Source organism: Pleurodeles waltl, chromosome 3_1 (assembly GCF_031143425.1).
Source record: "Pleurodeles waltl isolate 20211129_DDA chromosome 3_1, aPleWal1.hap1.20221129, whole genome shotgun sequence".
NCBI lineage: Eukaryota > Metazoa > Chordata > Amphibia > Caudata > Salamandridae > Pleurodeles > Pleurodeles waltl.
In genome coordinates this window covers 1,105,752,244-1,105,765,721 of record NC_090440.1, presented here as the reverse complement: position 1 = coordinate 1,105,765,721, position 13,478 = coordinate 1,105,752,244, and the positions used below count along the sequence as shown (strand labels likewise).

The 13,478-nt window shown below is 43.5% G+C and overlaps 1 protein-coding gene across 1 annotated transcript in view; it reads right to left on the bottom strand.

The window, feature by feature from the left end:
- TMPRSS5 (transmembrane serine protease 5) overlaps nt 1-13,478 on the bottom strand; it is a 280,905-nt gene that overhangs the window by 252,504 nt on the left and 14,923 nt on the right. The window contains exons 4-6 of the mRNA XM_069224378.1: nt 12,102-12,218; nt 8,774-8,909; nt 3,214-3,327 (exon numbers count right to left, since the gene is read on the bottom strand). Of these exons, the coding sequence (XP_069080479.1) occupies nt 3,214-3,327; nt 8,774-8,909; nt 12,102-12,218 (367 nt within the window). The remainder of the gene's footprint in view (nt 1-3,213; nt 3,328-8,773; nt 8,910-12,101; nt 12,219-13,478) is intronic.

Sequence of the window (13,478 nt, the reverse complement as noted above, 5' to 3'; positions counted from 1 at the left end):
CATCTGGCAGCAGTAACTCGGTAATGTAAGAGGAGCCCCTGGGAGGTCACAATAGTCTAGCCAACATGTGCCAAGGACATTCATCATCCCCATACTGGTGGTCTCTCACGCATTTACCCAGGAAAAGGGATTCGCACTCCAGCAGGTCCCAATATTAGGCCAACAAAGAGGCATGCTGTGTGGGTATGGGGGCATCTCAGTGTTGTATGGTATGTTTTTCTGCCTCTATCACTGGTGCCTCCACTCGCGCCATGAGAGAAGATATCATGCAAGACACCTGCTTGCTTGGAGATACATACACCACAAGTGTATGCCTTTCCTATAGTGTAGCTTGGGTTTCGACGGATCCAGCATTAAGCTACAAATATTCAACAATCGCTGATCGTAGTTCAGGGTGGAAGAGCTTGTCATGTAAAGCCATGTTGGGGAATCGTCACTGTCGTTCTAAACCACTGCCATATGGCAACCGGAGGGAGAGGATCACTGGTGCATGGTCAGAGAATATGTGGGCCTGGTGAGAGACATCATTCACCTATGGGATACATGTGGAGGTTAGCGACCAATAATCGAGTCAAGACCATGTGTTGTGAGGTGTAGAGTGGTGTGTGTAGGGAGGAGATAATAGATGTGCACCATGAAGTGGAATGCGTGGAACAGCAGGTGGAGGTCGATCAGAAACAAGAAAAACCCTGAACCCCTAACCCTCCACCCCCTACCCATATTAGGCAAAAAGTAGCCCAGCAGTCCCCAAAATGCAGTATCCCAACAAAACATGAGAACAGAAAAATCCAAGATTGTTTATGTACCAGAAGGGAGTGGCAATGCCTCTGCACAACGGGCCCAGAATCAGTGAAGTTTTAGAGGTACATATATAGACCAAATGTGGCAGTTGTGTGCAAGGTTTAGAAAACAGGGAAAACAGATCAAACACAGGAAGCAGGTCGACAGTCTACTAAGCAGGTCGCAGGGGGCTTGATGTCAGATTTGGCACTGCCTCAATCTGGAGGGAACAGCTTTGCACTGGTGGTGGAATGGCTGTCCAGCAGGGAATGATCAGAAGGCACATTTTGTGGCAATGAGGCCGTCTTTGCATATTGTTTCCAAAAGTTCAGGACATCAGCAGGAATGTCAAAGAAGCGGGCCCTGTCATGGTCATCTACCTGCAGTCTAGCTGGAAACAAAAAGGGCATAACTAAGTACTGCTAAGTACTGCTTTGGCCTCCATAAACTTGCTGGGGGCCTCCGGCACAGCCACAGTGAAGTCTGGAAGGATCACAATGGCAGCAACCTGCCATTGTAGCGGACCATGTTCCCACACCATATGAATCGTGATGTCCTGGAAATTCAAAAATCTGGCTATGATCGTCTCAGTGCGGCTCCAGGGGGTCAGGGGCCCAGAGATCGGTGGATACGTTCAACCACTAAGGTGGAGGTAAAGCTCTGGCTGTCAAATAGGTCTGTCAGCAAACATTATACAAAGAGGTCTAGACGACCAGTGTCTGTAGATTCCGCCACCCTCATTATGCGGATATTCCTGCATTCCCCACGGGCCTCCAAGTCTTTGTTTTTAATAGCCACTGTTTTAAGAAGTCTTTCAAGTTTGTTTGTTCACTGAAGCAGCACTGTCCTCCACACTTGAGATGTGCTCCTCCCCCGTCTCCAATCTACTCTGATGCCTGTCGGTCTCTTCCCATGTGATTAAGACACCTGACCAGAGTATTGAAGCTGTTGTCTATGGCGCAGTAACCCGTGCAGGGCTCTGCCATGATGGCATGTGTTTCGGTGAGTTGGGTGCATTCAGTGGCTGCAATGGTCCCTGATTTCATTGCGGGTGCATTGACCGGTGTTTCCAATACTTTGGTTGTCACAAACAGGAGTTTGCACTGTTGATTGTCACCGCAGACCATGGCTAGACAATGTCCATGTCCTGGACTTGCTAGGGGAGTACCAGCCAGTGGTGTGTCAGCATGGAGAGTGGCTCACGCACCAGCAAGGGGTGGAGGTGACTGTGAAGAGGGCATGCAGCAGCAAGTGATGATGCAAATAAAGGCCAAAGTTGTGGCATTTGCTCAGAGCAGTCCTCACGTGGTATCGCGCCGCAAGACAGACAAGTGCCAATAGGCTGGGCCCTGGATCGCTGACAGGGTGTAGTTGGCTGGCTTAGAGGTAGCAACACATGGGACTGGAACAGCGTGGGCCCAGGTCATGAAAGCGAAGGCCTCCCAAGTGTATTTAGGCCTCTTGTGAAGTGGAGAAATAGGTGGGTAAGAGGCTCAGATGGCGTCAGGCAACAATAGAAGTGGAGCAGGGCCCTTCCCACAACTGAGGAGTAAGGCAGTCATCTACGGCGGAGCCATCAAAGGGCCGGTGGTGGTGCAAAAGCGCCAATCACCACAGCAATTGCACAGGAATAGCAGCATCAGAGGCTGCATTCACTACGGAGGCAGCAGATCCCAGCCTGCACACAGCCCCTTCACTTGCAAGCCTGGTAGACAAGCCGCAGTGAGAGATGGCTGGAAGGGGCGCATCCCAGCACCGTGATGTGCCACAGTCAGTCCATGGGCCTCCAGGAGGTTGACAGGAGATGGCGGCAGGCAGACCGGATGATTGCCAGCAGCCCAGCCTCAGACCTCTGCCTCACCCTCGGCCCCTGTTGCCGCAGGGCCTCCAAGGTGGGCCAGGCTGCTTCTCCCCAGCAGTGCAGTAGCGCACTGGGAAGCGTGAGGCAGCCACCAAACGGGGATCCTTCCAGCAGCAGCATGCCACTCACAGTAGCCAGTGCAGATCTCACCAAGAAGATGTTGTGGGTCCATTATTTTGGTAAAAACTGGGCCTGTTCGGCCAGAGCTTCAGAGTCGAGCGTCTATCTTCCCTGCCCTGCCTGCTCGGCCGTGCCACCCTCTGTCACAAACGTGACGGCTATCCCGTCCACCGTATTATGATGTCCATAGGATATAATGGCATCTTAATACAGTGGACGGGATATCTGTCACATTTGTGATGGAGTAACCCCATCCGCCAAACTCTAAATTGGGCCCTAAGTGCCAGCTACAGTTTTGTGGTACAAGTTTTGAAAAAATCTCTAGTGCATGTTTTTCCATGAACATTGGGGAAATTTTTCAAATGAGATAAACTTTACAACTTTACTCACAGAGGAATTATAATTTTTCACCTCCCTGCAGCCCACACACAATACTGGACAGTGTAACTTACCTGATCTGCCACATGTGTTCAAGACCAGTGTTCTGATTGGGTACAATCTGTACAAATTCTTGGCTATCATTCAGTTTTATGTCTGTCAGGTTCACGCCTTTGTGGTCTGTGACCCTACGCAGTGAAAAGAACAGGACAGAGGGAGTTAGCCCATTTTGTGAAGGAACACATTACACAAATCTACTATATTTAAAATTAAGTGTCACTGGGTAAAACATAATGGGGGTCATTCTGACCCTGGTGGTAATTACCGCCATGGCGGAGGTCGGCGGTAGCACCGCCAACAGGCTGGCGGTGCTCCGCCGGGCATTCTGACCGCGGCGGTACAGCCGCGGCCAGAAGCGGAAAGCCGGCGGTGTACCGCCGACTTTCCGCTGCTCATGGGAATCCGCCGTGGCGGCGCAGCTTGCTGCGCCGCCATGGGGATTCTGACAGCCCATACCGCCATCCTGTTCCTGGCGGTTCACCTGCCAGGAACAGGATGGCGGTATGGGGTGTCGTGGGGCCCCTGGGGGCCCCTGCAGTGCCCATGCCAATGGCATGGGCACTGCAGGGGCCCCCGAAAGAGGGCCCCACAAAGAATTTCAGTGTTTGCAGACACTGAAATTCGCGACGGGTGCAACTGCACCCGTCGCACCTTCCCACTCCGCCGGCTCCATTCTGAGCCGGCTTCCTCGTGGGAAGGGTGTTTCCCGCTGGGATGGCGGGCGGACTTTCGGCGGTCGCCCGCCAGCCCAGTGGGAAAGCCAGAATGACCGCCGCGGTCTTTTGACCGCTGAGTGGTCTTTCGGCGGGAACCGCTTGGCGGGCGGCGACCGCCGTCCGCCGCGGTCAGAATCACCCCCAATATGTTTTATTTAATATTGTATTTAATATTCACATTGCCACAGAGTGACTTTATACCAATATATTGTGCACTTCTGTTGTACAAATCAAATAAAGAAAGAAAAAAACGGCACATCAGGCTGGTTAAATCTAAGCCGAGTTAAACAAAATCCAAATAATAAGGATGTCTTGCCCTCCTTGCAAGATCTCATTAATAACGTCACAAATTGGTCAACTAAAATACATCTGTTGTCACTAAAATTATAGAGGTTTTGGGGACGTGCTCAGATGATGGTAGTAATGGTAAATCTGCCACAAATCAAAACCACCAAATATACCATTATATGTTCTGGGTGTCATAATGGCTAAAGTTCTGCAATCAGCAGCTATCCTGATGCCATTAACTCCATTGGCCCCTCCATCCAGTCCCCCAGGGTGTGACAGTAAATTAATTAGAAATGGTGGCACACCAACCATTCAACCTAGAATGATTTACCTGCTATAGATTCTCTGTTAAGAACACCATGGAAAGGGTAAAAGAGCTTCAAAGAAAGTTAAGTATGTACATGGTTCAAACTCTAAGCGGTTTTGGGTGCATTTTCATTACCCACACATACTGTTCGAAACTCCAACAGCAATAATGGTATTTCTCGATGACTTGCATGTGATTTCTCACCCCAAAGGTCACGTCAATGAAGAAGATAGACCACGGACGGATTAGGAACCCTAAGCATCCCTGGCAACTTTTTCCGACCAGGCCCCCTGGGTATACCTTTGCACGCACAGTGAGGTCTTACAACTGTGCGTGCAAAGGTACTGCACACAGTTTTAAGACGTCATGGGGGTGTGCAAGCGCAAGCTTGTTGTTTTGGGGGCTGAGTCCGCCGCACTGCTGCAAAACCACCCCAGTCACATAACCGGCCCCCACCCTTCCAGCCCACCGGGAAAACGCCTGATGCCCGCTACGGACAGTCTGGCCCTGAAACAGACACTTTATTTTAGAAACCTCCACCACCTTGGAGGACAAATGAGAACATGCCAGAATTTAAACCACTGTTTAAGTGAAAGGCTTATCTGCTGCAGTGAGGGTGGAAATATCATCAACGAAACTCAAACAACAGTGAACATCTCAACTGTCTCAGAACCTAGAAAAATAAGCCGTACCATAAATATTAAGCTCTAGCCGAACACAAAAGGAGGTACCAAAAGAGAGGACTTCTACTCTATGCCCCTTCATTTGAAATAATTGTCTGAGTCTGGGTAAATTGTTTTATTTCCCTTAGCTGCCAAGGATGAGTGCATATAGCAGCATAGGAGTGCAGTGTACATCTAAACAAAATACAAAATCACTACATAGCTCATTCTACAGGAAAGACACAATGTCAATATTTTAAGGAGATCGGCAGTACTAGATATAGGGGTACAAAGCACTGTGGAAAGATGTTAGGCATTGAAGTCATTTTCAGATATCAACGTTTAGGATCACATTGTCAAAACTATATCCTTGCTTAAAGGAGACTTAATCCTGGAAAAATTTGTAGTGTACCCACGTATGAAGTATGCGTGATGCATAACAGAAAAAAACTAGTACCACTTTTGTGAGTCACTGAGGCCCTGATTTATACTTTTTTTTGCGCCGCATTAGCGTCATGTTTTGCCCACAAGCAGCGGAAACTTACAAAATATTGTATTTTGTAAGTTTATGCTGCTTTTCCGTCAAAACATGACGTTAATGCGGCACAAAAAAAGTATAAATCAGGGCCTGAGTGTCTTTAGTCCTAATGTGCCTATGCGGAATGAACTCTCTATTGATGTATGCGTTCTGCAAGTACATAATATGCACAATGGTAACATGCAATAAACACTCATATTTTCTTGACAAGATATCCAAAACCACGGTATCATGGCACAGACCTAACAAACAGCCGCAGCCCGTCCTTTAGGGCGGAGGGGCCATGCCCCCCCACCTTTTGCCCTTCATGAAGAGTGGCTGTCAGGCTGAGCAAATGTCAGTCTGACAGACACTCTTCATGTTCAGATCAGGCAGCCAGGAGCGAGACATATGCGATTTGCGCAGACTCCTGGCCGTCGGAGCTTAACTTTGCTGGGCTGAAGAGGTCACAGCTCCTATGGGCGTGACCTCCTCAGCTCAGCAAAGGTGCCTTGAGGCCCTTCCCCTCGGTGACGAAGGGAAGCGTCACCCATTGAGTTCGACCTGGGCGCTTCAGCCAGGTCGAGTGTCAATCAGTGACATCTTGTCACAGAGTGGTGTGGGATCAGCAGTCTTACTGACCCAATCCCACTCTGTGATGAAGTCAGGACTGCTGCCTTCCCTCATTGGCTGACCTAAGGCCAGCCAATGAGGGAAGGCAGCAGCCCCAACCCTCCAGGGACCTCCGAGGCTGAAGGTAAGTGTGTGTGAAGGTAAGTGTGTTGGTGTGTGTGTGTGTGTGTGTGCATGTTTTAAATGAATGTTTGGTGCGTGCATGTATGTTTGAATGTTGATGAGTGTTGTGAATGGATGTGCGTGCGTGTGTGAATGAATGAGTGTGAGTGTGCTGCCCTCCCTCCTAAAATTACCGACCGCCACTGCTAACAAATACAACACATTTTGGAAATGCACTTTATAAACGAACCTATCTCTGTAACTTACAGGCATGAGGATATGACTTACGTTGTTTGGCAAAAATGTACCAATCCAAGCAGCATTTTTAAGATGTGCGTATAAAGGGTAGATTACTTAGGGAAATTGGGTTAATGGTAAAAAAGAAAAAATAGTCCTCTTAATATGTGTAATGTCTTAGGTCTATTTTTCTAATTCTACAATTAAACAAACTATTCCTTGCTGGAAAGCTTTCTCTAAGTTATCATATACTTCTTTGTGCAATAGTATTTATGATAACAATAGGAGTGGTACTACCATTTTCAGTAATATTGAAACTGAGAGAAATAATTATCTGTTTTGGTTACCTTTTGCAATGTCTTTTTGAACCGCAAGGGTATTTAAATAGCAAACATATCACAATTCTGATTTGCAACGTTATGCAGGGTTATTATGAGTTGTAAGGTTATGCAGGGTGATAAATCTGTACCTGTAAACACTAGTTATGTGCTGTAATACCTTGCCAATACCACACAATTATGAGTGCAACCCCTTGGAATGGGGGGTGAATGATTGCATTCGTAGAATTACCAGAAGTAATGCTCCACTGAATTGTCTATTGCAAGTCTTCTGTGCAGGGCAGCGGGATGGAAAGGTTAGGGATTTGGAGGATAGGGAGGCTGTCACCTGCCTTGGGGGAGTGTTACAGGATCTTGCTATGCCTTGAGTGAAGGTCAGTCAAGGGCCTGGGAAAAGGGCTTTGGCCTGCAATTACACCCTTTCTCAAAGTGTTGTTTTGTCCTAATTTTCAGGCCGGTAACATTGCAACTGGTGTGCAGAAACACCAGACCACTGATAATAATATGGAGAGTAATTCCACTCCCGGCTACTTGTAAAATGTTATTATATGAGATTTTTGGCGTTGAGGGCTATCTACCAGAAATAGGACAAGAATTAGAATAGCCAAGTTAAATTTTGCATAGCAGTTTCTAGGGGCCAGAGATAGTGATTACTCTGCGAGCTGCCCTTCAGCTCCAGGATTTGTACTGAAATGACCAGTGAGACAAAAGTGTCTCCAGATGATGGAAAGACAATGATCCCTCGTCCAAAGGTGTAATCTATTAGCTATTAACACCAGAGAGTTTGTACCAAGGAATTGTCCAATTGGAAATGTAAAAGTTGCTCAAAATAGCCAGTGAGGTTGAAAGGAAAATAGAGAAATGCCTTACCGATCTGTACTTTGTCAGTTTAGCGAATATTATGATTTAGATATCTACAATAGTTTCCACCACATTAAAATGTCAATTATTTTAATGTGCTTTTTCTAATTAGTGCCTCTTTCTATTAACCACTATTGTGACTTAATAAATGCTTGCCAGGTTCCTTTGTAAATCTGCTGAGATACATAGCACTATATAGCTTTGAGAAACGTGGACACTGATCTCGACAATAGAATTAGTTTGTAATGCTTTGGTGAGTCTTCTGTCTGGATCACAGCAGCAAGCTACTATACCTGTCTTCTGTTTCCCAATCTTAGATTCACTTGCCAATACATTTACTAACTTGTTCTGCTTGGTGACATTGCTTTTATTTACAGCAATAGTACTTAATACCCTCTCCAGAATATTTCCAGGATACACAGTGTCAGTGTAAGTGTGCCTGCTCATAGCCTAATACATTTCTTGTAGCACACTTATGATTGGGTTGCATTGTACATAACAGTCTGCTGTTTTTAGCATGTGCCAGTACTGTACTCAGCATTTTATCAACAGTCATCTTTTTTTGGAAAACATGGATCTGGCTTTCTCTGTGTGACATTGGCACAATCGTTGGTAGTTTGAACAAAATCTTTTGAAGTCCCCAATCCATTATTATTGATGAAGCTTTCTGGAAGAGAAACACATTATATTGGGTATTTGTATGGACATTTAAAATGCACGCCTATAAATATCAGATTCGTGCAATTATAAAGAAAGATCTCTGTTTGTTATAAGTGATGAATAGTATGGTTTGATTCTGCTCACATTTTTCTTTAAATAATGTACTGTTGATAATGAAACCATAAACATGGTAATAGAAGCCATTACTTTTATTCAAACACACTCTAGCAAAGGAGATTACAGAATCCAGTACCTGACATTCCCAAGTTGCCTGCAGATCACAGTGCCCAATGAGGAGTTCCACCTCTCATGACAGGCTGGTAGCCACCCACGTTTGTCTTCCACGTGCACTTCCAGCAAGAAGTTTTCTGTGTTAATTCTAAAAGATACTGAAACAATTTTATTTAGAACGAGTCCAGTGAAATGTCCCTTTCCATCTGGTAAATGCAAGCACAACACATATAAAAGCCAAAATGAGGTTATATGCATTAAATCAGACCCAGAACTAATTTCTGGTAAGCGATCATGGAAGTGTTATCACAAAATTCTCCCTGAACGTACCTCCTTTTATTGCATAAATCATATTTGTTTGATAATCATTCAAACAATTGCTCAAGAAAGAACAAACTGATCAGTTTCCATAGCACTTTTTGGTCAATGTGCTTGAAATAGCCTAGATTTATGAAGCATGTTTATTGGGGTGATTTTGACGGTCTTTCTCAAAATATTCATTGCTAAAAATAGCAAAGAAAATGCACCTATCTCAGTATTAAATAGCTCCATAGGTAGTTTGTAGATGTCTCAAAGAAATCCCATGAAATGATGGCAAGGATCACCATGACATTTACAAAACACCCATATATTTTCAGAGTAATTCAACAACATTGCTGCATAAAGATAAGAATATCTTCACAATTAGAGCTTATTCTCACCATTTAACCAAAGACTATGGTTAATCATTTCCACTTATGCTTTTATGTGAAATCTACAGATCACTACACTTTAGTGACAGAGGTTATTGTACAGACTGCCAAGTAACTATGCCAAAAAGAGTGTTCAGTCTGTGGCCCATAATACATCCCACCAGTGCCACCCTTAATTGCAGAGACTCTTTTTCTCCTGTCCTAACCTATTACCATATGGGCTCCTTACCTGCCTCCCTACCATTTCCTGTTATTTTATTGATGTCTCTATAGTGTGCTAATCACCTGTGAAGGTATTCAGGTGCTCTGTAGCCAGTGTGTGAAGCCAGCCCTAGAGGGCTCACTCGTAAAAGCCAGGTCTTCAGCTTCTTGTGAAAGTCATGAAAAGAGGAGAAGGCTCTGATGTGTTGTAGGAGGTTCTTCCAGGCATTAGCAGCTAAGTAGGAGAAGGCGTAGCCCAGTGCTCTGATTTTGTTCAGGTGTGGGGTGTGTGCTAGTGAGAGACCAGCAGAAAGGAAGTGTCTGGAAAGTTGGTGGAAATGAAAGTGGCTATTCAGGTATTGTGGGGGTGATTTAAAGGTGTATGGAGGAATTTGAAGTGTGAATGTTCATGTATTGTGTGATGTAATGTGGGCTCTGCATGGGGGGTGAGGACTAGTCTAGCTGCTGCATTTTGGATGGTCTGCAGTCTTCTTGTGAGCTTGTCTGTTATCCCTGTGTTCAGGGCTTACCATAGTCTAGTGTGCTGGTGATGAGGGCTTGAGTGATTCTTTTCCTGGTGGCTGGTACCCACTTGAAGATTTTATTTGGCATTTTTAGGGTGTTGAAGCAGGATGAGACATCTGTGTTTACTTGGGCGGTCATGTCCAGTTTGTTGTCTATGATAATTATGAACTTTCTTTCTTGTGTGCAAGCCGTGGGGGTAAGTCTAAGGTCTGTGGGACTCGAGGTGGGGTCCCATAGCAAGGTGTTTTTCCCAAAGTCCACCACTATGGTATTGTCCGTGTTCAGTTTGAGGCAGTTGGATTTCATCCAGGGGGTAACTTTGATCACTCATATGCTGAACTTGTACCTGGTGTGAAGTGTTAACGTGTTCCTGGTGTTGGCCTGGTATAGTCTGGTATGGCCTTGTATGGTAACTTCTGAAACCCTCTGGTCTCCCAAATTATGTGTGCCAGTAACTGTGGGAAGCTGAGGGGAGTGACTGGTACTGATAACAGCACTGATAACAGGCACAGACAACAGGTGTGTTAGCATTTATATAGTGTGCAGAACAGAGCTCTCAATTACCAAAAACCGGGATGATTTTCAAAAAACCCTATAGGTTTCAGCCAGAGCTTTCCTGCAGCCTCTTACAGTCCCACTTGGTGCCAGGGGGTACAATTAGATACATATTTGAGCAGAACAGCCTTGTAAACCCTGACCTAGAGCATGATTTAGATCTTGGCGGAGGGGAATAATCTGTCACAAACATGATGGCTATCCCGTCTCCCATATTACGATCCCATTAAATCCTTTGGTGATCGTAATACCTTGGACAGGATATCCGTCACATTTGTGGTAGAGTAATTCCATCTACCGAGATCTAAACCAGGCCCCAAGTCAGAAAAAATAAAAATCTTACATCGTGAAAATTGAATAAATGGCATAGAATATTTAAAAGGAAAAAGTAAACATGTGTTGATTCATCACAACTTCTTCCTCATTACACAGTATATTGATACCCACATTGTCTGCAGAAACACAAAACTGCTCATCTTTTCTTAAGTTTTTACAAAAATTATTACTTTTTTTCTAGAGGAGTTAAAATGTTACACAATAACAAATATCATCTGTGACAAGGTGGAATATGCTGAAGAGAATTTTAAGGCTGTGTTAATCTCCCTTCACTTTTCTTCTGTGATTTTCTTTTTCTTCAAACTACTGTACTGTATGATAGTTGTACCATATGCCGAAATTCAATAGTCTTCTGTGACACCAGTCTTTAGAATAGCTGAATATTATCACTGAAGAAATATTAAAATCTTATTTTAAAAAAAAAATTATATATCATAATTGTATTAAAAACTCCCCATATTAGACTATATATTGGTATAAAAATTCTATGCTTCATAAATATTTATTCCCTGATGTATAAGGAAGGAGTTTCTAGGAATAATATTTGTAAAAGACTCATAGATATCTACCATCCACACCTCCTCTCCGACCTCATAATTTATCATACTATAAATATTATGAAATTCATCATTATCAAAGGAAATCCTAAAGTCAACTTACCAGTAGCGTTCAAACATTTTAAAACTATTTCAATAGGTATGTGGAAGCCTGCATTGGAGGTACAGGATTATTTTTAGGATTAAACTATAAGCCACTTTAATTCCAAGATTGTTATAACCCAAAACAGCAATTTCCTGAAACAGACGTTTACCAGATTGTAGTGAGGTAAATAATCTTGGATGCAGAACAAAACTCAATATATATATATATATATATATATAATCTAAAGAATAGTGCACTCACTACAATGAAACATGCATTGTGAATGTGAGTGAAAGAACATTTGGAGGCCTGAAAAGTGCTTGCCTAACAATATCTTTCAAGCAATGATGTAAGACAAAGAATGAAGACTTTCAGGTGGAAGAGACAAAGTCTGATAACCTTTTTTGGATGTTAGGATATTGAGTTCATTGTTGGTGTCATTGCAGCTCATCTTCTTCTCTGCATCTTGCAAGGGAACTGAGTCCTGGTGAGAGTGTGGCCTTATGAAGTAATTCACTTAAAAAAAAGATAGACATTACCATTGTACAACAATTGGGAAAACAGATCTTTATTTTACTTCTATTCAACTCTATGCCATGGTAACATTTCTTTGAATTGAGTATTCATTGGGATACAATATTAAGTATACCTATTTTTCAGGTTTTACATCATGAAAAGGGCCTCAGTCCAAGCATGCATTACACAGTATAAACAAACAGTACACATATTTTTTGTAAACAAATTATGAAATCATTATGAAATCATGTTTTCAAATATATCCTCAACAGCAAAAAAGGTTTTTATTATACAGAGGAGCACGAAAAATATTGAATCAACCGGTACTGCTCCAGTAAAGAAGTGGTGCTTACATTTTGATTTAATAATCATTGAACCTAAGTCATTAATTTAGTATTGCACTGGGAGATTCATCCTCATGACAAGTTACCACCTTTCCACCTGCCAGGTTAAGCAATATTTCAGTTTATATGTTTTCACAAGATTAAAATAATGTAGTCTTCTAAGAATTTGAGTGTATTTTGATATTTCCCTGTACAGGTTGCCAGTCTGACAAAATTTTAGAGAATTCCTTCAGTTGAACCAGTATTCAATAAAAGGGACCAGTTTTCTTTGACATACCTGTTGTAACATCATAAACATTAAGGTTCTCTGATCACAAAGAAAGCATACAATGTGCCTTTGTTCTGTTGAAGTATGAATGAAAAAAATGTGAGTTTTGAAATCAAGGCTGGAAAGATGATTCAGAAGAAAAATAATTTTAAAATATCATTACTAAAGAGTTCCTGCTCAAAACAAATTGTTACTGAGCATGTGAGACAAGGTGTTAGGGATGTCTGAGATTTCAAAATATTTTTTACTCTGTAACTATGTGAAGATGTTTTCTAAAGATTCACTTTCTGCTTGAAGTTTGCAAAATGAATATAGGAAAATATTTCTCTGAGTGAAACATTTCCTGAAAGAGACACTGAACTGAGGGCCTAAATAAAGTCTTGGAGGCATTGCTGCTGAGACTGTCAGTATGGTGGGGCTGAGGCTGCTGTCAAGGGAGAGGCCTCACCTTTGTCGTATTACAATGTTTCCACCGGGTTGACTGGCGGACATATCGCAAATATAATGTTTCTGTGGGTCAGTCCGGTGTAAACAGTGTGGCGGCTTTGGCCTTGGCTCCTTTGGGGGAACTGAGGCCAATGCCATTGCACACAGCACCCTTGGAATTCGCACAGACAGTGCGCATTACGAGGGTACTGGTTGAGGGGC